This window comes from Engraulis encrasicolus, chromosome 24 (assembly GCF_034702125.1).
Source record: "Engraulis encrasicolus isolate BLACKSEA-1 chromosome 24, IST_EnEncr_1.0, whole genome shotgun sequence".
Lineage (NCBI taxonomy): Eukaryota > Metazoa > Chordata > Actinopteri > Clupeiformes > Engraulidae > Engraulis > Engraulis encrasicolus.
The window spans coordinates 24,912,782-24,935,281 of record NC_085880.1 but is presented as its reverse complement, the minus strand read 5'-3'; the positions used below and the strand labels follow the sequence as shown (position 1 = coordinate 24,935,281).

The 22,500-nt window shown below is 43.5% G+C and overlaps 3 protein-coding genes across 4 annotated transcripts in view; 2 read left to right on the top strand and 1 right to left on the bottom strand.

The window, feature by feature from the left end:
• prop1 (PROP paired-like homeobox 1) overlaps positions 1–475 on the top strand; it is a 2,683-nt gene extending 2,208 nt beyond the window's left edge. Inside the window, exon 3 of the mRNA XM_063191246.1 lies at positions 59–475. Within this exon, the coding sequence (XP_063047316.1) occupies positions 59–475 (417 nt within the window). The remainder of the gene's footprint in view (positions 1–58) is intronic.
• A 2,086-nt stretch (positions 476–2,561) lies between these two features.
• Positions 2,562–6,436, bottom strand: mcfd2 (multiple coagulation factor deficiency 2, ER cargo receptor complex subunit). Of its 2 annotated transcripts, none has more exons than XM_063191518.1 (4): positions 6,330–6,436; positions 5,630–5,808; positions 3,731–3,890; positions 2,562–3,073 (listed from the first exon to the last, which is right to left on the bottom strand). In XM_063191518.1, the coding sequence occupies exons 2-4, from the start codon at positions 5,794–5,796 to the stop codon at positions 2,942–2,944; spliced, it is 459 nt and encodes a 152-aa protein (XP_063047588.1). In that variant the 5' UTR covers positions 5,797–5,808; positions 6,330–6,436; the 3' UTR covers positions 2,562–2,941. The 2 variants fall into 2 exon arrangements, with proteins under 2 accessions (XP_063047588.1, XP_063047587.1); XM_063191517.1 differs by having other exon boundaries at positions 6,259–6,427.
• A 167-nt stretch (positions 6,437–6,603) lies between these two features.
• The window catches only part of ttc7a (tetratricopeptide repeat domain 7A), a 68,630-nt gene continuing 52,733 nt past the window's right edge, over positions 6,604–22,500 (top strand). The window contains exons 1-4 of the mRNA XM_063191516.1: positions 6,604–7,431; positions 7,809–7,992; positions 13,278–13,441; positions 14,156–14,324. Coding sequence (XP_063047586.1) covers positions 7,351–7,431; positions 7,809–7,992; positions 13,278–13,441; positions 14,156–14,324 — 598 coding nt within the window. The 5' untranslated portion in view covers positions 6,604–7,350. The remainder of the gene's footprint in view (positions 7,432–7,808; positions 7,993–13,277; positions 13,442–14,155; positions 14,325–22,500) is intronic.

The following is a 22,500-nucleotide window of genomic DNA, read 5'->3' as shown; positions in this document are numbered from 1 at the left end:
GCTAATCTGTGCTCTTGCTTTGGGCAACCTCCCCATCTCTCCCTTCACCCACCCACAGGTTTGGTTCCAGAATCGCCGCGCCAGGCAACGTAAGCACGAGCGCGCCGCCCATCAGAAAGTCTTGCCCATGGGCATGATGCCGGGGCGCGCTGCTCTTCTGGGCGGCCTGTGTCATGCCATGCAGTCCCCGGCGGTCAGCTGGCAGTGCCAATGCTCCCACTCCCTCGCGCCAGTCTCCCGCTTCGCCTCCTCCGTGGTGGCGCCCGGCGGATACCCTCACCCTCACGCTGTGCCGGCCGGCCAGTGCCCAACGGTGGCCATTAGCTGCCAGTCTGGCCCGTCTGTGGCACCCGCCTCGCAGCCACGCCAGCAGGACGACTGGTACTGCCAGCTCCGCAGCATGAATCCTCCTCACACGTCTGTGCTCTCGCTGGCCACCATGTCGGCCCTGGACTCCGCCGGGCATTGGAACTAGAGCATGTGTTTGGAAACACCGAGCAACACATTTTCTCATGACACATGGACCAGACATTGATAATGGACTAGGTCCGAAACGTCTGTAGCTCCAGTTATTTTCTGATGACTTCTTTTGTAATTTGTCGACCACAATACACATTTTGAACTTGCAAGCCTTGTGTGCGCCTAATCTTTTTTGACTGCCTTAGTATTGCTATTTTTGGTGAGCAGTCGCACCAAGCAACACACGATTCAAAGTTAAGGTGCAGATGCCAACCTTTTTTGGTTTCCTTACCACATCATGACACATTAACTGTGCTGTATGTAGAAAAACTATGTTTAAACTGTATTGTACTTATGTATCTCAGTCAATTTTTATTTAGGTATATAAAAATGTAAAGGTTTGTTCAGAATAAGTGCTCTTCCTTCTTCTAACAGTGACACGCATGCATGCGTGCGCACACAGATGCACACAAACACACACACACAGACACACATACATAACAGTCAACCAACAGTCAACAGTGAGTTCACTGTATGTCCATATACATAGGCAGACATGTCTTATTACCGTCATCTGTATCAATGAAGCCTTGAAACGGAAATTATTATCTGTCTTGCTTTGGCCTATCTGTTTTTAATTTCAGGATGCCTTTTTTAGGGTTTTTTTAATCCTTTATTCGAGAGTTTGAGCCACAGCCGGGGGTCTTTTTGACCAACCAACATCACTTCAGACTTCAGTGCATTTCTTTTTTTGTTATGTATGTAGCTCTGTCTAATATCACTTAACAGAATGGGGAGTCATTTGAAAGACGACCATTGATCCTGTCTCTGAAAATTTAATGAAAGAAGTCTAACTGTGTAAACAGAAGAATAGTACACATGCAATTAGTTTTATATTTACTGTTTACTGTTCTCTGAAAACATTGTTGTCATTCAGACATGTTAAGACACTGATCCTTCACGTTCATCTTGACTAGTATCATCTATTCTCTCATGTCCAACAGATGTGCACTTCATGGAAACAGATCAGCACCATTCATTCACTCAGCAAGTGCACAGTGACCAGGGCTGTTTATAGTTGAGTTTTCTATGGCAGGTTCTACTTGGAATACAAACTTTTAGTAGAGAGTTTCTTACAAGGTCTTTGGGTGCAAGCAAACAGCAAAGTTCATGTGTAGTAAAAAAGCCGCACTACCGGATCAGTTTCTTGCAGTTTTAATACTGGGTTAGCATGGCAGACAGACAGATGTTTCGGCCTAAGCCTTCTTCAGCGTCTTTTACTTCTACTTGCAATACAATCATGAATCTCCATTGGGGACTATGACTAGGCCTTGCCTAGCATGCAGAGTGGCAGGTTGAAAGTAGACTTCGAGCACTTCTGAGATGCATCCAGGAGTGGTGCCAGCGTTGTTGCAGAGTTTGCAAGAGTGAAAGTGGAAGGTCAGCTTGTCTGTCAGTGCTTACATCATACGACACATCATCATGCCACATTCTTCAACATGGTTGTTCATCATCCTTGAGTGATGACTTGTTTTGAAGTTTGCTCATAAGAAAACCTGCAAGCATTTTTGCTGAGGACTTGAATTTAAGAACGTATATATACTGTTGAAAAAAAAGGAGAATGCTATTCTAAATAAATGGAACTGTATTATCCTTGATATCCTACTGAAAAGCTCCAGTTGATAATCCATACTGTTTTAGTCACTCAGTAGAATATGATTCCAGCGCCTGTTTTTTTTTTTTAACTAGGTGTTCCCTTTACCTCTAAGCAGTAGATATTTAATTGAACACGTGTTCTGTGATGACAAATGACTCCCTACCCAAGGATAACCATAATCATAGGAAATCCCTGTGTGTGTGCGTGTGTGTGCGTCTGTGTTTAGTGTGCCACCTAGTGGACAAATGGATTTAATGGTAATGGTCCAATAAATACAGAAGTAGAAGTGATCACGTATCTGTAGCAGAAACAAAATCATCCTACACTGAAACATGATTAGTCATACCAAACCACTACAATGGCCTTTGGTTGTAGGTTTACAGATCATCCTTTCCTACATTACCTGTAAACACGGTGGTTGATTAAACAAACAGAAATGGACTTCATCTCTTCAATGCTTTGCTTTGTTTTTCAAATATTTCTTATTTTACTTAAAACACACAGTATTCTGCGGTCTGTTTATTATTGGTATATACATTTGGCAGGTTCTGTACACAACTGAGTCATCATATACACACTGTAAAGTGATCCCTTTGTAACACAGTCTCTTCTGATTGAGATCCAAGCAGAGGTGAATTCACAGCATTCAACAGAGACTACTTGGATCAGACAGCAGTAAGGGTGTGTGTGTGTGTGTGTGTGTGTGTGTGTGTGTGTGTGTGTGTGTGTGTGTGTGTGTGTGTGTTGTAACATTCTACGGTACAGCTGTGGTAAGGCAAACCCTGTGGCTTCCTCTTCGTCCTTTGGTAACGCCGCCTCTCCTCTTTACTCCAGAGACTTGGCAAACTCGGCATAGTCTATGTAGCCATCGTTGTTCTTGTCGTCATCGCGCAGCACGTCATCGATAAGGGTAATTAAATCCTCCTCTTTCATTGGTTGACTTTCGGCTCCCTGTTCCTACAATGTGAACAAATCAAAAGTAGTTGTTGTGAGTCGACTCAGTGATCAAAATCATCCAAGTTGGGGAGTTGGTCTTAAAATGTGTAGGTTGCACAACATGTTTGAATCTTCTACTTACAGCCTACACCCTCACCCAGGGCTAAAGTGCCACTCAGCAAGGCGCCCAACCCTACATTGCTTCATGGACTTTAACCAATACCCTGTACCTAAATAATTGTAAGTCGCTTCGGATAATAATATTTGTGTGTGTTGCTGTTGACTATTTATTTCAGTTTTATTGTTAATTGGGTCAGAGGTGGGCCCCGGTGAGCTTGGTTCCTCATGAAGCTGAGCAGAACTACAGGTCGGGCAAGAGCCAGGCAATCTTAGCCTACCTCCCCTTGTGCACGTGTGTGATGGCGGTAGTCAGCTAAGTGTAATGTAAAATATAATGTGATATGTAGTGTAGTGTAATGTAATGGCTCTTGGCCTACCTCCTTGTGCATGTGTGTGATGGATGGCTATGGCCAGCTATGTATTATAATGTAATGTCTCTTGGTCTACCTCCTTGTGTGATGGCTGTGGCTATGGCTAGCTAAATGTAATGTAATGTAATGTAATCTAATGTAGTGTAATGTAATATAATGTAATGTAATGTAATGTCTCTTGACCTACCTCCTTGTGCACGTGTGTGATGGCGGTGGCCAGCTCCAGGCCGTCCAGCAGGTTGTTCCCGTCGTAGTCGTGCATCTTGAAGTAGTGCAGCTGCAGCTCGTGGGGAGACATGTCCGACTCCGGCTTGTCAATCACGCCCTCCAGGTGCTCCAGGATATGGCTGCCGAGCAGACAGGGTAGGCAGACGGGTAGGAAAAGATGAAAAGGAGTCAATATGTGCGTTCCAATATGAGACCTTGCTTCCTCCACTTGTGCTTGTGGCCTCGTACCAGGAAGTAATATGTCATTTGATGACATCACTGACAACAGCATTATATTTCAATATTTTGCAAAAGCTCAATTGTTAAGTCTTTTTCCTATATGCAATTGGGATGGTGAATGACAAACAGTCCCCCAAAAGTTGTTGTGGCCAGGCTGACAGCTGGGAAACTTTATTGTTTTCTCCATGGAGGAGGGGCCAGGAGGCGGGGCGAGGCCACAAGCACAAGTGGAGGAAGCAAGGTTGCATATTAGAATGCAACCAAAGTGAGGTAGATTTACGCATACTACAACACCAACTGTGTTCACTAAGGAGTGTTGCTTTACTTTTTTTCTCCTATGTAGGTACTCTTTGGCACAAGGTAATTAGTTATTTTAGAAATATGGCCAAACTTGACCCGAGTTGTTGCTGTTGTTTAAGTCTTTGCCAAGGATCCCAAAGGCACACTGCTCGGTAAAGTTAAAAAAGCCTTAATAAGTTTAAAAAGGCCTAATAAGTTGAACTTTATCAAGCAGTGTTCCTTTGGAATCCTCGGCAAGACTTAAACAATATTTACTTTTAATTAATTGCGGATGGTGCGTCAGGACAATTGTGACTTTTTAGGCCCTGTGCTCTGCAAACCAATGTACAACACCAATACATGCATGTATACTGTGATGAAATCTAACGCATCATCTATTTGAAACCACACAGAGATGCACCGGAAGTGTCCTTGAGCAAGGCACCAAACCCCTCCATTGCACCATGGACTATAACCAATATCCTGTAATAACTGGATGTTGCTTTGGATAAAAGCATCGGCTAAGAGTAATGTAATGTATTCACAGACCTTTTAAAATAACCACATATTCATGCATATTCACACAAAATTACTTGGTGATTAAGTCCTCCATATGGAGTTCTTTTAATTACATATTGCTGTCGTATCATCATTGTGGGTAGTGTAGGCTATGTTGCAGGCATTGTATTTTAATTATAGCATTGTGGCCTCTGTGTCATGACATGCATGTTGTGTCAGGAGGAGACAGACTAGGAGGTGTATGTTTACCAGGGCAGCCTGCTATCTGGTATCTGGCAGGTAAACGGTAGCCTAATTATGCTCCTCAACTGGTAGCGCCACACTCATTAGATCTACCACTGCAGCACACGTACATTTATTGGATTAAGACAAAATGCCACACAGAGAGAGAGAGAGAGAGAGAGAGAGAGAGAGAGAGAGAGAGAGAGAGAGAGAGTCTCTCTACCAATAGGCTGTCCCCACGACAGAGAGGTGACTATTTATCTAGTGAGGGATGACCATTTGCCAGTCTAGAGTTCATGACTGATCCAAGTCTTGCGGTCATGGTTTGTCTCGCTATCAGTGTTCAGTGAACTTACTGAATGTAACGCACTGTACATTCAAGGATGTCAATTGTTCAGTTCAAGTTGCTTTTGAAGCAAGCATGTAATAGATTGTGTGTATCGCTGAACACATTCAAATTAAGAACAGCTGCTGCACTCCATACAACTCCACCACAGCCCCCTTCTTTTTCACCAACTGACGAACTAATCTGAATTTATAAAGCACAACAGATGTTATTCTAAACCAGAGAAACGTTTCCCAATACAACACAGATTGTCGGTGGCCAAGAACAACTCACTCTTTATCCTGGACCATGTTCCTGTCCAGGCGACGATGGCCATCTTCACCTGGCGGTGCGTGTTCACCCTCATGGCAGTGGATCGTGGGTAGGTGGAGGGCAACCAGAAGCGATAACGTCCAAGCTATTGAGGATAGCCCTCTCTTCCCGCATTGCCCTGGCATCATTGTACCAGAGAGCTGTGATTAGATGGGTGAGGAGACATCAGCAAACTCTTAAGCGTTGCGCAAATGTTTGCCAAACTAAGTGGGTGGCAATGGCATGGTGTACCCTAAGCTGACATCTGGAGCAGAGTTGATATTTGCAGTCCATTGTCAAGCTCGACATATGAAAACCCTCAGCAATGAAATAGTTTTTCACATCACCACCGTTAGGTGGAAATAGAAGGGATGGATGGATACAATGTTACTCGTATACATCTACAACGGGAACGTGTCGGGTAACGTTTCTTTTATAGACTATCCCAGCAAGGTATGGCGACACACATAGAAATAGGCTACAAATAAATTAATCATAGCAACTACGTATCCCAACTACAAGGTATTCCGAAGGGAAGGCTAGACTATACGTTAAAAGATATGGAAATGCAGATTGGTTGGAAATGCAGATTGCGTAAACATTATACATACCCAAGTCAACCAGTCCTAGGTAACTCCACACACCTTATAGGGATATTATACAAACTTGTTGGGATGTCTACCTTTTCTCCAAGTTGCTTTCAGTCATGAAGCTTTGTAAATAATACTTTGAATTCTGATGCGTTCCCTTCAATGAGCTGTTTTAGCGACAGTTACATTGGACCGAGTTGCTTGCCATAGTTCCTCTTAACCTCATGGACACGACAGCTTAACTGTGATTGGATGCTAGGATTGCGTCACTCCAAGTACAGTGTTTTTCTATCCAGAGACTGTCGCGCGCAGTGACTTCAGTTCTGAAGTCGATGCGCAGCGTCTGCAGGTGGACTCCCATGAAATATCACACATTTCAACTGAAGTTGACGAACTGACCCGTCAAGCCCCGGCCAAACAAATGGCTCACTTTCACCGCGAAAATGAGACTGCCAAATCGCTTTTCCGAAGACTGGAGGTTCTATTTGGTGTCCCATAGCTAGACAGACCTTGTGAACCCGTAGACGGCTACAGAATGTAGCTGGTTAGTTTGTTACTAATGTAGCGTTGTTGTCACTGTGATGTGGGAATAAGCAGAAACATTGTTGCCTTTTAGCAGTCTGCGTCGCCATTTCTACCCATAATTTAACCCCTTCTATGGTGCCCTCTAGATTGAATAGTTGTGGGGAGTGTAAGGTAAGAGGCAGGTTAAGAATTATAGTAAGCAATCCGACTATTCAAAATTGTTGACAATTTATTATCGCCAACACCATAATACATTTCTGTGCGGTCATGAAAAATGTAGCGCGTGAGCTATCGTTTTTTCTCGACGCTACTAATGCCTTTGCTGATCTCCTCATCTAACTAAATCAGGCAGCCTAACAAAGCTCTATAGCTGATGCCAAAATGGAAATTACCGGTATGTTGGTTTGTCTACATGGCTGCTGAGTGAGAACGTGGGATGTTTCAGAGGAAATGTCTGAAGAATAATAGCCTAAGGGTTGCATATCTATCAGAGGGGCCTCGAGGGACCAACAAGATATAGTTGACTTGCTCAGGTAATTGATCCTGTTGGGATGCCTGCCAGAGGGGACTTGCACTTAATCCAGGATAATGCCTCCTTCCATCTTTGAGTCGCTCCACCTGAAGACCAAGTCATGTGCCGAGACCTGTCAAAAAGGCAGATGTCGAAAGGTGCGAATGCGCAATGCCAACTACTACAAAAGCAACCTTTTCAAACCTTCATATAAAGCAGGACCCTACACCACTTGTCAGTGAAATATGTGGTGGCATTTAATGGCAGACAACAGTAAACAATGTTTGACGAGTCGGCAACTGTGTTTTGGATATTTAGGCTAATGAAAATATATGTGCAGCTAGTCAAAACGGTTTTTTGTGTCCCTGCGCGAGTGCCTGTCTAGGCTATGTGTTAGGTTTTAGAAATGACTGTCCAAATGATCCCTCTTCCCATAACTGCCTGTAAAAAAAAGGTGGGCTCCTGGAATATTGCGCTTGCACATGCTCAGTGAAGTTGAATGCTTTTCTTCCTCCTCTCTCCTATCACTTGACAGTCCGCCGTGACTCCACTTGTGTCGGGAGACTACGGTCAACGAGACATACCGGGGATGACCTCCCGCGTGTCCTTCTCGCAGTATCGATTGGAGGCAGAGATCGAGAAATATCGCGCAGAATGTCAGTGGGATAAGATACCATCTCTGGTCGAGCAGCTGGCAGCAGCCCACTTTCATGTGGACGGTGAGTGAGCGAGCGCACCATACCTGTTGCACGGTTAAGGCGCGCGCCGCCGCTTTTACGCATTCCCGGGCAGAGGATAGTAACTTGTTCCGTCTCACTCGGACTTTGTACTTTGTTGTATGGTAGTCATATGCCACTGGACGGGGCTATTTTGAGCAATAGGGAAGACCAAGTTCCCTCTCGATATACTTATCTTCTCTGGATTTGAAACATTTTTTGGCATACCTGTGTTGGCCAGGGAAATAACTATTTGTAACCTCACAAAGTTATTAAACAAGATAGTAGGTCTCCAGCTCTCCTGTATCAATCTCCGTCTACATTCCAGGAAGATGTCTGTTTTGTACTGTATGTGGTCATGTTCTCTCCCACACGGCTCTCAATGGCTTCTGTCATGTAGTGGTCACTCATTAATTTTTTTGCCACGTGAAGGTAAACAGTCCAGCCAGGCTCGGCCCTTTTGGCTGCAGGGTGCAGTTGTTGTTATGTCAATAGCTAAATCTAAGCAGTCATATGACTGACCCCAAAAGAGAAACAAATCCACCTGTGTCCACACTGAACTCTCTCTCTCTCTCTCTCTCTCTCTCTCTCTCTCTCTCTCTCTCTCTCTCTCTCTCTCTCTCTCTCTCTCTCTGTCTCTGTCTCTGTGATGTGAGAACAGCTGTCTGAGGCACAATAATGTAACTTTGTATGTCTGTAATGTTGTGCCCTATCCAAACAGAAGGGACAAGGGTTACTGACAAACTGGTCTTTTAAAAGGTCCTAAGGTCTTATGAAACGGAGTTTTTGGGAGCACAGTTGACAAAACACTCTGGCATGTTTTGTGAATCTGGGACTTGGTCAAGGGCAGCCGTTTCACAACACAACGAGTTCAACATGGGTGAAGCTTGAGGTCAAGTGTAGACTCGGACGTCACCATTAAGATGTTGTTCTTTAAGCTATTGAAAAGTGTTTTCTTTTGTAATATAAAACCTGTCATAACTTCCCAGAGCTGAGCTAATGCATATGTTTTACTCTAAGCGGTTTTGCTGATAGCAGGATTTCATGAACAGACACGGAACATATCAGCATTCTTCGAAAGCAAGGCCAAATATTTGCTCAGAAGGTAGAGATGCAGGCTGGTATTCTGGCCAGCAGCTCTGCACCAGATCGTTAAACAGGAAGGGTCCCATCACAGATGTGTATATAAGACAGGAGGCCAGCGGCAGCCAAATATTTAGCTGCTGTGTCTACTACTGTGGACTGCAGAACCTCCCTAGCAAGGATTGTGGGTAATGTAGTATCCCTTTCGATAGCTAACCTCCGTTCCTCTGCTTTTGTGCTTGTGGCCAGGGGTGTCGTTCAGGGGGGTAAAGTGTGACTGAGTCACCAGGGCCCCATGTACACATATATAGGGGGCCCACAGGTAGTCTGACTTGTGAAGATATATGGCTGGGGGGGATCATTGGAGCTGATTGTGCATAGGGCCCAAAATTTGCTGCTACGCCCCTAATTGTGGCCTTGTGGTGCGAGGCGAGGCGAGGCATGTCAAGTCAAGGCAAGTCAGCTTTATTGTCAGTTCTTTCATATGCACTCAGGTCATACAAGGCCATTGAAAGTGTGTTCATCTCTATCCCATGCCAAAGACTTAGACATACAGTATACAGGACTGACATGAATAAGACATACATTAAAGTGTCAGACAGGACCAATAACAATGTAACAATTAAGAAGTAGTAACAAAGTAATAACATTTAAAGTTTGAAACATTTGGAAATTAGAAAAGAAATCTAGGCTAAAGACAGTACGATAAGAACAAGCAGCCCCGCCGACAGGGGGGGACTAAAGGGCTTTTTGTCCCGGGCCCTGGGAATTCTGGAATAGAGGGGGGCCCATAACTGGGCCCCCATGACGTTGGGCTCAATTATGATACGTTCACTTCAAAATGTGTTGTTTTTTAGGGTAGAAAAGTGCTTTATTTGCATTCAAACAATGACTTATAGATGTTTGTCTTCATTGCCCTTGAAAAACAGCCAATAAACCCCTATCACCCCTATTCCAAAATGGATTGGTCTTTCTAGAAAAAAAGACGACAGCATTCGATAAGTGGTCAGTGTGCGCGAGCCAGTTAGTAAACATGCACAAGTCAGGAGCGCAGAAAAGAAGGAAAAACGAAAAAGAGAGGAAGAAGCCAAAAGGCTGAGGGGTTCTCTGGCTAAATATTTCAGGAAAGACTGGAATGATGTAGCAGGCACCAGTAAAAGCAGCTGTGCAGCAGATCCAGGTAAGACACGGCAAACTTTTTCCAGCCCCTTCGTCAAGTAGCCTAACATTGGCACAGGAGGCCGTGAGCAAGTCACACGGGATTCAGTATCAGAGAGACAGGGGGTATCGAATAATTTGATTACCACAACGGCTTAATAACAATGTGTTTCATGCGCCTATGTAATTGAATCTATGAATATGCGCATTACTCTGCAATTATGTGTCCAAATCAAAATCAAAAGTTTCGCAGGCACGCGCACGCCAATCAGGCTGAATTGATATGAGAATCATCCCCGGTCAGCTGAATTACAGCCAGTGTAACTCGACTCTGGTTTAAATTTAATTTGGTTTAAAATACAGCCAAGTGGCATGTCAAACGTGTGAAATTGACTGTAGATTAGCCTAGAATTTAATGAAACGAATGGGTTATAATAACGGTGTCGTGTGTTTGGTGGGTTAACCTGTAGGCTAACTTTCGTTCTTGCGGTGAACTTGACACTCGCAAGATGAATGTGCTCCCGCCTTGTTCCCCCTCTCTGGAAGTTCACGCGGACCATACACGCGTCCTTGACATGGTCCTTGGTCAAAGTGGAAAATGGGTCGATTGAAAATGTGCTATTCATGAGCTTAAGTAGGCCTAATACAACAGCGTGGATTTTATTGTGATAGCATTTTGAAAACCATAACTCCACTCAGTCCATATCCGTAAGGTTGTAAATAAGTTTTTGTTTAGCCTATCCGTTATAAATGGGCTTGTCATCCCGACGTGGTGTGTTTTGGAGCTGCACAAGGGAATTACGTGGTTGTGGTTGGGCGTTTGACTATTTTGTGTAGGGACCGTCAGGGATGAGGGGGTGGGGGGGCTTTTTTGGTGTTGGGAGGGGGGGCCCATTGAGAAAATTTTGTCCCGGGCCCAGCCAAACCTGTCAGCGGCCCTGAGAACAAGGCTAGTGTACAAGACACAAACACCGTACACAGTACAGCACAGTTCAGTTGGTTAGTGCAGGTAAGGTGAAGTCACATAGTGCAATTCCATAGAGAAGTCTTTTCGGTAACACTTTACTTAAAGCCCATTTCAAAGTGCATTATGAGCGTATTTATAACTAATTATAATGCATATCATAATTAGTCACAATGCATTATGGCTACACTCATAATGCTTCATGATGTATTATATCAACAGTTATAACGATACATCTAGCTTATAATGCGTTATAAATACAAGGGTGTTATTTATTTATTTATTTATATTTATTATAAGGCATTATAAGGTAGATGTATAGTTATAACGGTTGATATAATACATAATGAAGCATTATGAGTGTAGCCATAATGCATTGTGACTAATTATGATGTGCATTATAATTCATTATAAATGTGCTCATAATGTACTATAGAACGGGCTTTAAGTAAAGTGTTACCGTCTTTTCTGTGGGGGGAAGCAGCAACAAGAAGGGTAAGGTTTATGTAGCAGGACACTTGACGGTTCTTGTGAGGTACTGCAGGTAAAGGTGCAAACGCACAGTGCAGTTCCATAACAGCGGGAGGGAGACTTTCTGTGTGTGTGTGTGTGTGTGTGTGTGTGTGTGTGTGTGTGTGTGTGTGTGTGTGTGTGTGTGTGTGTGTGTGTGTGTGTGTGTGTGTGTGTGTGTGTGTGTGTTTTGTGGGGTGAAGCTGTTGGTGAGTCTGGTTCAGGACCGGAGACTCATGTACCTCTTTCCAGAGGGCAGCAGACTGAACAGGTTGTGTGCTGGGTGAGGGCTTCGCGGATGTGGCAGGTGGTGATGTATAAGTTTCTCAGGGAGGGTAGGGGAGCATTGATGATCTTGCTAGCTCTCTTCACTATACACTGCAGGGCTCTACTGTTGTAGTCAGTGTAGTTCCCGCCTTATACAGTGATGCAGCTGCAGAGGATGCTCTCAAAGGTCCCTCTGTATAACGTTTGTAGAGAGTTACTTGTGCACAATCCCTGGTGCTGAACAAAAAGATTACGTATTTTTGGAAAAAAGGTTCGCACACTTTGGATTTTTCTTCTTTAAGTTATTTTTTCTTCTTTTTATTTATCCATTCATTGGCAATGACGTTTCGACCTCTCGGTCTTCCTCAGATTCCATCTGTATAACGCGACAGGAGAGAGAGGGCTGCTGCATCTGTGCCCACTGCCACATGAAGTCAGAAAGATGCCATTGACGACGACACAAGTTTTGTTCAATATCTCACAAAAGCACAATTCAGAGGTCATTTTCTCATTCATAGTCTAGATGTTGAATGAGTGAAAGTCCCCCAAAAATTATTGTGCCTACGCTGACAGCGGGGAAACTTTATCGTTTTCTTCACAGACGTGGGGCATCAGCGAAACACAAGGCCACAGGCAAAAGGAGAGGGTGGGAGGTTAGATATTGAAGGGCATATGTATACGTATGTTCCTGGTCTGTAATCCAAATGGCCATTCTTTCTCAAATCAGTTCCTAAGGACTTTCACTTTGTTGTAAAAGTCAACTGTTGAGAGCGTCCAGATAGCCAAATCAAATCCTTTTACTTGACAGAAGACTATAGCCTACAAAGTACAATCAACATCCCCTTGTTTATTTTTTTCTTTCCTTTGCTTACCAGTTTCATCTACAAAGTAAATGAAATACATTGTTCTTTGTTAGAAAGCAGTGAATATGACATTTTTGTTGGTGAAGCAATACTGATGTTGATGATATACATACACTACAGTAGAGTATATGACATGTCATGGGCTTACAATGTTATGAAAAGGGTCTGTTCACTGTCATTTGGTGGAAATCACTTTGGTCTTACTGGAGAATCAGTTGACTGGGAACTCAGTGGGAACCACTGCGATGAGTTACAGGGGTTGTGTGTGTGTGTGTGTGTGCGCGTGTGCGTGCGTGCATGCGCGCGCGGGTGGGTGGGTGCGTGATTTTGTGTGTAAATGGGGATTGTTTTAGCAGGGTTCGGTGCTTAAGCATATTTACATGTGCTTTTCTTGCATGCAAATATGTGTGGGTCTTACATGTACTGTATGTGTGCTTGTGTAGATGACTACGGAACACTGCTATTGGCCGAGAGTTTGCTGGAGGAGTGTCTACTGGAGAATGTCAGCCTATTGCGAAGCTCCACCCCGCTGACAGACCACTCCTACCCCAAGCTGGCCCGCGCTAAAGCACACCTGAACAGTGTGCTGAGTCGAGGACGTCTGGAGGTGTGTGTGTGTGTGTGTGTGTGTGTGTATGTGTGTGTGTGTGTGTGTGTGTGTGTGTGTGTGTGTGTGTGTGTGTGTGTGTGTGTGTGTGTGTGTGTGTGTGTGTGTGTGTGTGTGTATGTGTTTTTTGTGTGTGTTTGTTTGTGCATGTGTGTGTAACATATGGGGTTCACTAAGAACATGGTTAAGTGATAAACCAGGCTTAGTTAACCTACAGGATGAGGTAAACCTGTTAATAGATATACCTGCAGGTATCATTTAGTTAAGAAAAAGAGGACTCCAGGCTCTTCTAATTGATGATTTACCTCCATACCTCCACCACAAGGTAACTTAAGCTGGACTAGCTTCTTACTATACCCCAATGATGTGAATTTACACGCAGGTGACTAGAACACAGTTTGCTCACAGTGGATGAAGTTACAGGCCAATGTTTGGTGTAATCATATCCTTATAATCTTATCATCCTTATAATAATATCATAATATGATTATGCATTATTTAACAGCTGTGTGTGTGTGTGTGTGTGTCTGTGTGTGTGTGTGTGTGTGTGTGTGTGTGTGTGTGTGTGTGTGTGTGTGTGTGTGTGTGTGTGTGTGTGTGTGTGTGTGTGTGTGTGTGTGTGTGTGTGTGTGTGTGTGTGTGTGTGTGTGTGTTTGTGTTTGTGTGTGTGTGTGTGTTTCTTTGTGTGTGTGCATCGGCTTTTGTGTCCTCCAGACAAAGTATTTTAACGAAGCGCTGCTGCTGATGGCCAAGGTGCACTACGCCCAGGGTCGTTACCGTGACTCCCAGGGCATGTGTGCCCGCGCGGGCATCGAGGAGCTGATGCGTGACGAGCGCCCCCTCTACCACCTGCGATTGCTGGCAGAGGCCTTTGTCATCAAAGGTACGTGTACCCCCCACCTGTTTTTTTAAACATATAAAAACATGCTTGGGCTCTTTCATGCCTTTATTTATTCAGGATAGGACAGTGAGAGAGAAATGAGTGGGAGAGAGAGATGGGAAGGATAGGCAAAGGACCTCGGGTCGTAGGCATAATGATACAACATGTAAACTCATTGAGCCACTGCGCCTCCAAACATACCGCCCTGTTAACCTACTGTACCGTCTGCATAAGTTGAGTATAGTTTAATTTATTTGATAAGGACTGACACACATAGTAGACTGTGCAACAGTCCGACAGAAAGTCTCATAGCACGTATAGCCAAAGTAATTTCCCATGCCGATCAAAGAACAGCTTTTAAAGTGCTATATAAAAAGGCTGATTTCTATTTGATGTGATTGTTTGAGTCACACCCAGATAGACCCACCTATTTATAGAACATACTTGTGGTTTTTGCCGGGCATTTTAACCTTTATTGGGACAGTCAAGATGGAGACAGGAAATGGGGGAGAGGGTAGGATTTAAATATGAACCTGGTTCCCCATGGGCATGCGAACCCACGCTGTGCCAATACCCAATACCACCTTGACTTTTTTCCAAACTATTTTGTTGAATGATGTACGTTTGGCATATTGTACCATGCAATATCGGATTTCTGATTGAAGGCTGAGTTCTATTTCAATGACCAAAATGTATTCATAAAAGTGCCACAAAAAGGTGCCGTACCCCTTACAAGCGAAACACTGGGCACTTTGTGTTTGTGTCATAAACTGCACAGGGGATTTAAAAATTGGCCTCACAGGGGCGTGCTGGCTTGGTCAGCTAGGGTGCCGTACCCATTGCACTGGGGACCTGTGTTTGATTCCCACTCCATTTTCCGATTCTGTCCTTCTCTCTTTTCCACTCATTCCCTGTCACACTCTCTTACTGCCCTTTCCAAGTTATAAAAGCCCCAAAAAATTCTTGGAAGAAGAAAAAAGTTGGTTTCACCCAGTGTTAATTTCGTCAACCATGACTATGACTAAAATATTTCGTCAAAGCCCTTTTTTGATTTTCGTCATTTAGACTAAGACTAAGACTAAATTGGGAAGGCAATGACTAAAATATGACTAAGACTAAAATTGATTTTCGTCGTTGTGACTAAGACTAAGACTAAAGTTTAAAACTGCTGACTAAATTAACACTGGTGTCATATAAAATGGAGAAAAAGAGAACCAGTGTGTGAAGACGTTTCATTCTGCACAGTGTGATATATGTTAAAAAGAGAAGCAGTGTGCGGAGAAGGTTTATTCTGTACAGTCAATGATATATGTTAAAAAGAGAAGCAGTGTGTGGAGAAGTTCTATTATGTACAGTGTTGACTAAAATGACTAAAATGACAAAAAATTGACTAAGACTAAAATTGATTTTCGTCATTTAGACAAAAATTAAGACTAAATTGGGAAGGCAATGACTAAAATATGACTAAGACTAAAATTGATTTTCGTCATTGTGACTAAGACTAAGACTAAATCAAAAAAAGCTGACAAAATTAACACTGGTTTCACCAATGCGTGCGTTGCTTCCATGCATGCATGTGTGCGTGCGTTGCTTCCATGCATGCGCGCGTGCGTGCCTGCGTGCGCGTGCTTGCATGTGTGTGTGTACCACCCACGCATGTGTATGTGTGTGCGTATGTCAACTTAGTCATACTTATCTCTAGAGAGCCACTCCATTGGGCTTATGTACATATGGTCTGTACTGTATACTTCATTTGTCCTTCATGGGTTTGAATGAGTCACATGGGCACTGGGCACACAGTGGGTGATCCAATGCACAGAGGATTTCAAAGTTGGCCTCGCAACTGTGTGTGTGTGTGTGTGTGTGTGTGTGTGTGTGTGTGTGTGTGTGTGTGTGTGTGTGTGTGTGTGTGTGTGTGTGTGTGTGTGTGTGTGTGTGTGTGTGTGTGTGTGTGTGTGTGTGTGCGCGCGTGTCTGATGCATCCTTGCTGAGCAGTAGTGAGTGTGTGTGGGAGAAACTCTGTCATACTTATTTCAAGACACACACTCCACTGTGGTCAGTGCACTGCATGTTCCGTTTACTCAATGTGAGTGAGTTACATGTTGTTTGGCTCTGAGCGTGAACCTGGGTGGCGTGAAGCAAACTGTTATGATAAGAGCTAACTAATTAGGAGACAACATGTAGCTTAATGCGCCGTTGCTCAATCATGTTGCAGTTAGCGCATGATAAATGAATGACTAGACGACTCTTAAGGAAAACAAGTATAGGAGATGTACTGTATGTTGCTGACTTAGTGTGGTGATAACTGTGTGTTTAGGTCAGTTGATGTTTAAACACATATACTAAGCCATCTTCTTTGCTTTCAGTGGGCAAGTAGATTGTAATTCACGTTTTGTAAACACACACCCTTTTGTTAGGGTGGATTTATCATCGTGATTGTGCTTAAACAATGGTAGGTGGGGCCTGAGGGAAGGTTTTCATGCACTGATATTGCTTCCCAAGGTTTTTGTTTATTTTATGGGTGTGTTTGTGTTCAGGGTATGTTTTGGATGTGTGCGTGCGAGCGTGTGTGTGCATGCGTGTGTGTGTGCGTGCATGTGTGTGTGTGTGCATGTGTGTGCGTGCGTGCGTGTGTCGCGAGACAGGACAGAGATAGAGGTATGCACTCATGTGTTTTGACTATTTATGTAATGCTAGGTGTTTGTATTTGTCCTAAATTTGATATTACATGACATTACACGACTCTTGTATCCAAAGCAATCTGATCCCTACCCCCGATAACAAACTCCCTAACCATTAGACCACCACGGCTGCGTGTATTTCACTTTGATACACACTGCACTGTGCATAAAGAGCACATCAGTCACACTGGTCCACATTTATTCACAAGATGTGTGAAATGCAAATTGTCTATTTAGTAATGTAGGTAATATGCGTAGTAATAATATTGTAATTTGTTTTGAGTGTGATGCTTACACTGCAGTATAGTGCTTCTGGCAAAAGCAGTGTGAAGGTATATAGTTCATCATCATACAGTATATGTAGCCTGCCATTTCAGACAGGGCTTTTTCATGCTTCTTAAATGTCACCTATTAGCCAGTTGTGCCAAACTGGTGAAGCTGTACAACAAGCAATGGTTGGTGTTCAAATTGTAGACTTTTACAGTTCAGACTGTTTGTTATTGTGGCTGAAGAACAGATTTTGCATCCTTTTCGATTACCTCTAATGGTGCAATGCTAGGCCAACTCGCAAAAACATTTTGTACTGCTACTCTGGTTTGTCTATTTTAAGTCAAGTAAGCTATGGCAATGTTTGTTTATTCTGAGAGTTGCAATGACAAGGCAATACTCTTAGTTAACACAAGTTTTAAAATGTAAAACATTAAAATGTAATGCATTTATGCTCTTTCAGGGCTACAGTGCCCTCCATAAGTATTGGCACCCCTGGTTGAGATGTGTTAAAAGCCTTAAAATAAATTCAGTGTTTATTGCAGAAGAATACTGTCACACTGAAAATTGTAGGAAAATGTAGCCTTCAACTCAAATGAATTGTAAGAAAATAAAAAAATCCCTGACTAAAAAATAATTATTTTTCATTAAATCACCTGTTCCACAATTATTGGCACCCTTAACAATTCCCAGGATATAAATATAATTGAAGCATTTCTGTCATTTCTACAGTAGTTTACAAAGTTTACCAGAGTATGTAGGAACATTTAATTAGTAATTCATCACTTCCTGTTTCCCTGGGGTATAAATATGACGTGACACCGAGGCCATTTCTCTTATCCACTCTTAAACATGGGAAAGACAAAGGAACACAGCATACAAGTGAGGCAGATGTGCGTCGACCTTCACAGGTCAGGCAGAGGCTACAAGAAGATTGCCACTCAACTGCAGCTGCCCATATCCACTGTGAGAGGAATAATTAAGAAGTTCAAAACAACTGGAACAGTGGTAAACAAGCCTGGGCGAGGACCCACGTTTATTTTGCCACCACGCACAGTGAGGAGGATGGTAAGAGAAATCAAAAGATCTCCAAAGCTCACTGTTACAGAATTACAACAAATGGTAGCATCCTGGGGTCACAAAGTCTCCAAATCAACCATCAGGCGCTGTCTACACGCCAACAAGCTGTTTGGGAGGCATGCACGGAGAAAACCTTTCCTCACTCACAATCATAAACGCAAGCGTCTGGAGTTCGCCAAGCGGTATTGGGGCTTCAACTGGGACCGTGTGCTTTGGTCAGATGAGACCAAGATTGAGCTTTTTGGCAACAAACACTCTAAGTGGGTCTGGCGTACCACGAAAGATGCGCATGATGAAAAGCACCTCATACCCACTGTGAAGTATGGGGGTGGGTCAGTGATGCTGTGGGGCTGTTTCGCTTCCAAAGGCCCTGGGAACCTTGTTAGGGTGCATGGCATCATGAATGCTTTGAAATACCAGGACATTTTAAATCAAAATCTGTTGCCCTCTGCCCGAAAGCTGAAGCTGGGTCGTCACTGGGTCTTTCAGCAAGACAATGACCCTAAACATATGGCCAAATCTACACAGAAATGGTTCACCAGACACAAAATCAAGCTCCTCCCATGGCCATCTCAGTCCCCTGACCTCAACCCCATTGAGAACCTGTGGGGTGAGCTGAAGAGGAGAGTACAGAGGAGAGGACCCAGGTCTCTGGATGATTTAGAGAGATTCTGCAAAGAGGAATGGCTGAAGATCCCTCTTTCTGTCTTTTCCCATCTTGTGAAACATTATAGGAGAAGATTAGGTGCTGTTTTGTTGGCAAAAGGGGGTTGTACAAAATATTAACACCAGGGGTGCTAATAATTGTGAAACACATTATTTGATGTCAAATAATTATTTCTTTATGTGGGATTTTTTCCCTACTGAATAAATGCACTTGTATTGAAGGTTGGATTTTTCTCTTTTTTTCCATTAAGGTCCCATATTATTTAGAAAAAAATAATAATAATTGGAAGCTAAAAAACACATCTCAACCAGGGGTGCCAATAATTATGGAGGGCACTGTATTTGTAAAGCCTGCTGTATGACGTTTTCAATGAACATGTTGTCTGGGAAGGTTAAAGGTGTGTAGCATTTGGCGTGTGAGTGAAGTAAACAGTGGTGTACTTTGTGCTAGCACTGCAAGTACTAACAATACGTACATAGCCATCATAGCCATAGCCATCATTTAATAATCACTTCTACATCCCTACACCCCCTCTGTGCTGTGATGCTCTGCCCTGTGGCCATATACGGAGAAGTGGCAAGGGGAAAATGAGAGCAGAAGAATTGACAGGAGGAAGGAAAGGAAAAGAGAAGATTTAAAGGTGCCACAAGAGATTTTTCTATATCAAAGTGCCCATGTGGTGAAAGGATTACCTGTATTTGTAAGGCAGTGCATGCAATCCGTCATCAGAAAATGTTCACAGTAACCACAGACAATAATGGTTTTGTAATAATGGCTGTTTGTAGCGAACTTGTGAATCCCAGTATGGCAGGGGAAGATGAAGGCATGAATCCTCAGATGGGGGACTGGGCGGGCAAATCTAGTCAGTTAGCACAATGCAGTAATTCTGTAAATTCAGTCATTCAGTAAAAAGGTCAATGTTCTGCATATGGGTCAATGACTGGGCTTTCTGACGACTGTCCAGTCGTCCCAGACATCAAGATTTCACGTTGAGAGTTGTTTGACACGGATATAGTTTTAGGGGTGTTTTTTTAACCCAACAGGTTTAGTTTTTCTGTTATTTTTTCACCCCTACATCAACCTCCTTTTAGGTGCGGTTGGCTAGCATTCTGTCTCCTCCAAGGGTACTTCAAGGGAAAAAATGTTTGTCTTGGAATGTACACTAGCCTTTAGTTTGCATGACCTCAGAACATCAACATCAGGTGCAATTTGCTAGAAAGGCAGCATTCTGTCTTTTGGAAATGTTCTTGAAGGGGGAAATGTTTGTCTTGGGATGGTGTTTTATTCATTTTTTATATATATATATTTTTGGACTAGAGTGTGTGTGCACTTGAGGGCGTGCCTGCCTGTGTGCGCGCGTGCGTGTGTAAACATAGTTCACAGGAAAAGGTTGTTCACACTCTTGTTTGTGGGTTTCTAAAGCAAACATTACATCAGGGTCAGCTAAAGGCACCTGCGTTCTTTATAGAGAGAGAGAGAGAGAGTACGGCGACATCACCTCATATCCTAGCAGTCAGGGATGCCGACAAAGGGGGACAAAGGGGTCAGTTGTCCTTTGCCCTGGGAGATAGGGGGCTCAGAATTGAGTCCTCATTACATTAAATGTATTGGGTGGGGGGCCCTTTCAGATGCGTTTGTCCTGGGCCCAGCCAAAACTGTCAGCGGCCCTGCTAGCAGTGCAAGAGAGCACGTCATAAACACATTAAAGAAAAGTCATAGCAATAATAAAACACTAGGAAATCTTATGCAGTGTAACATTTTGAGTGCATTCAATTACCAGACTTCTAAATAAGCACGTCTGTAGAGCCAAAGAACACAAAGTCGATTTTAGTCTAGATTATCCGTGTGAACTAAATAAATAATGAAAAAATATCCCCTGGGCCTTGTGCAATGACTGCTGGCTAATAGAGGAATGCTAGACTGTTAGCTGTGTGTGTCCATATTGGGATATTTTCAGCCCCTTTTCTCCCCCCAGAGGAAACGTTTCTCCAGGCTGTTTTGGGTCCAAGCACAGGGCAATAACTCTTTTTGAGTGAAGCTAACCGTCCTGTAAAACCTTGGTGTATTTTTTTTGTCAGTGTAGGTCAGAGTGATTCAGGAGACAAGGTCAAACTCCCCAATATAAAAACATCAAGAAATGTCAATCAAGTACTGTGTTTGAGGCATACAGAACATGCCATTGGATGCTATTCTTGCTTCCGTGGATGTGTCTGATTCAGTTTTCTCTCTCTCTCTCTCTCTCTCTCTCTCTCTCTCTCTCTCTCTCTCTCTCTCTCTCTCTCTCTCTCTCTCTCTCTCTCTCTCTCTCCCTCTCTCCTCTCGCTATTCTCTCTTTCTCGCTCACTCCCCCTCACTTTCTCTCTCTCCACTTCAGAAATGTGTTTTGTCTCTGAAATGATGGTGGAGAAACATGAGGGCACACACACACACACACACACACACACACACACACACACACACACACACACACACACACACACACACACACACACACACACACCAGACACACACACCAGACACGCACACACACTAACACACCAGTGACACCACACACCCTCCAGACCCACTCATTTCCTGTGGGTGTGTGTCCAGTCCTCAGTTGTACACAGTCTAATTCAATTCGGTGAGAATGTGGATGCCAAAGCAAGAGTCTGCCACCTCTCTGCTCACATATCTTTTATTGTACATATGAAGAGTTTTGTTGCAAAGCGGTGTATCCACCATTTTTTTACTTAATTTCCGCAAAATAGATTTGCACCGTTTTGCAATGAAACTCCTCATTTGCCTCGCATCCTTTAAGTGTGTGCTTGATGTTCCTCTGACCTGATGCTGACCTCGTTGAGTTAGCCACTTCAGTAGATGGCTAAGCCCTCTATCAGATGTCAAACATGATCTCACCCTCAGCAAACTCCCATACAACGGGTTTACACGAGGTCAGGTTGTACAATACAACACTAGCATTTGGTTTGCATGAGCTCACCCAGTCACTTGCAGCCACACCATTAAAACCACAGCAATATGAGAAAGAGCGAGAGAAATGGGAAGAGAGAAACACGCACGCAAGCACGCGCACGCACACACACACACACACACACACACACACACACACACACACACACACACACACACACACACACACACACACACACACACACACACACACACACACACTAAAAAACTAGACTGCCTGTGCAGTCGCCTTCGACTGCTTAAGGTATATCCCCGAAACGCAACGCTTCCAGTCCCCCATCATTCCTACCACTCCCGTCCACCATTTCGTAAACGTATATGATACATACAGACGTGACATGACGTGCATAGGCTTAAAACCAAACGACTATTGTGAAAATGAAGCAAAAAATGGGGCAAATGGTAATACTGTTTTAATGGTTCAGTGGATATACCACATTAGGTACAGTGTAATAACCAGTGTAACAATATTTAATACAATGTAATTTTTTACTTACATCATGTGTTTGTGCGT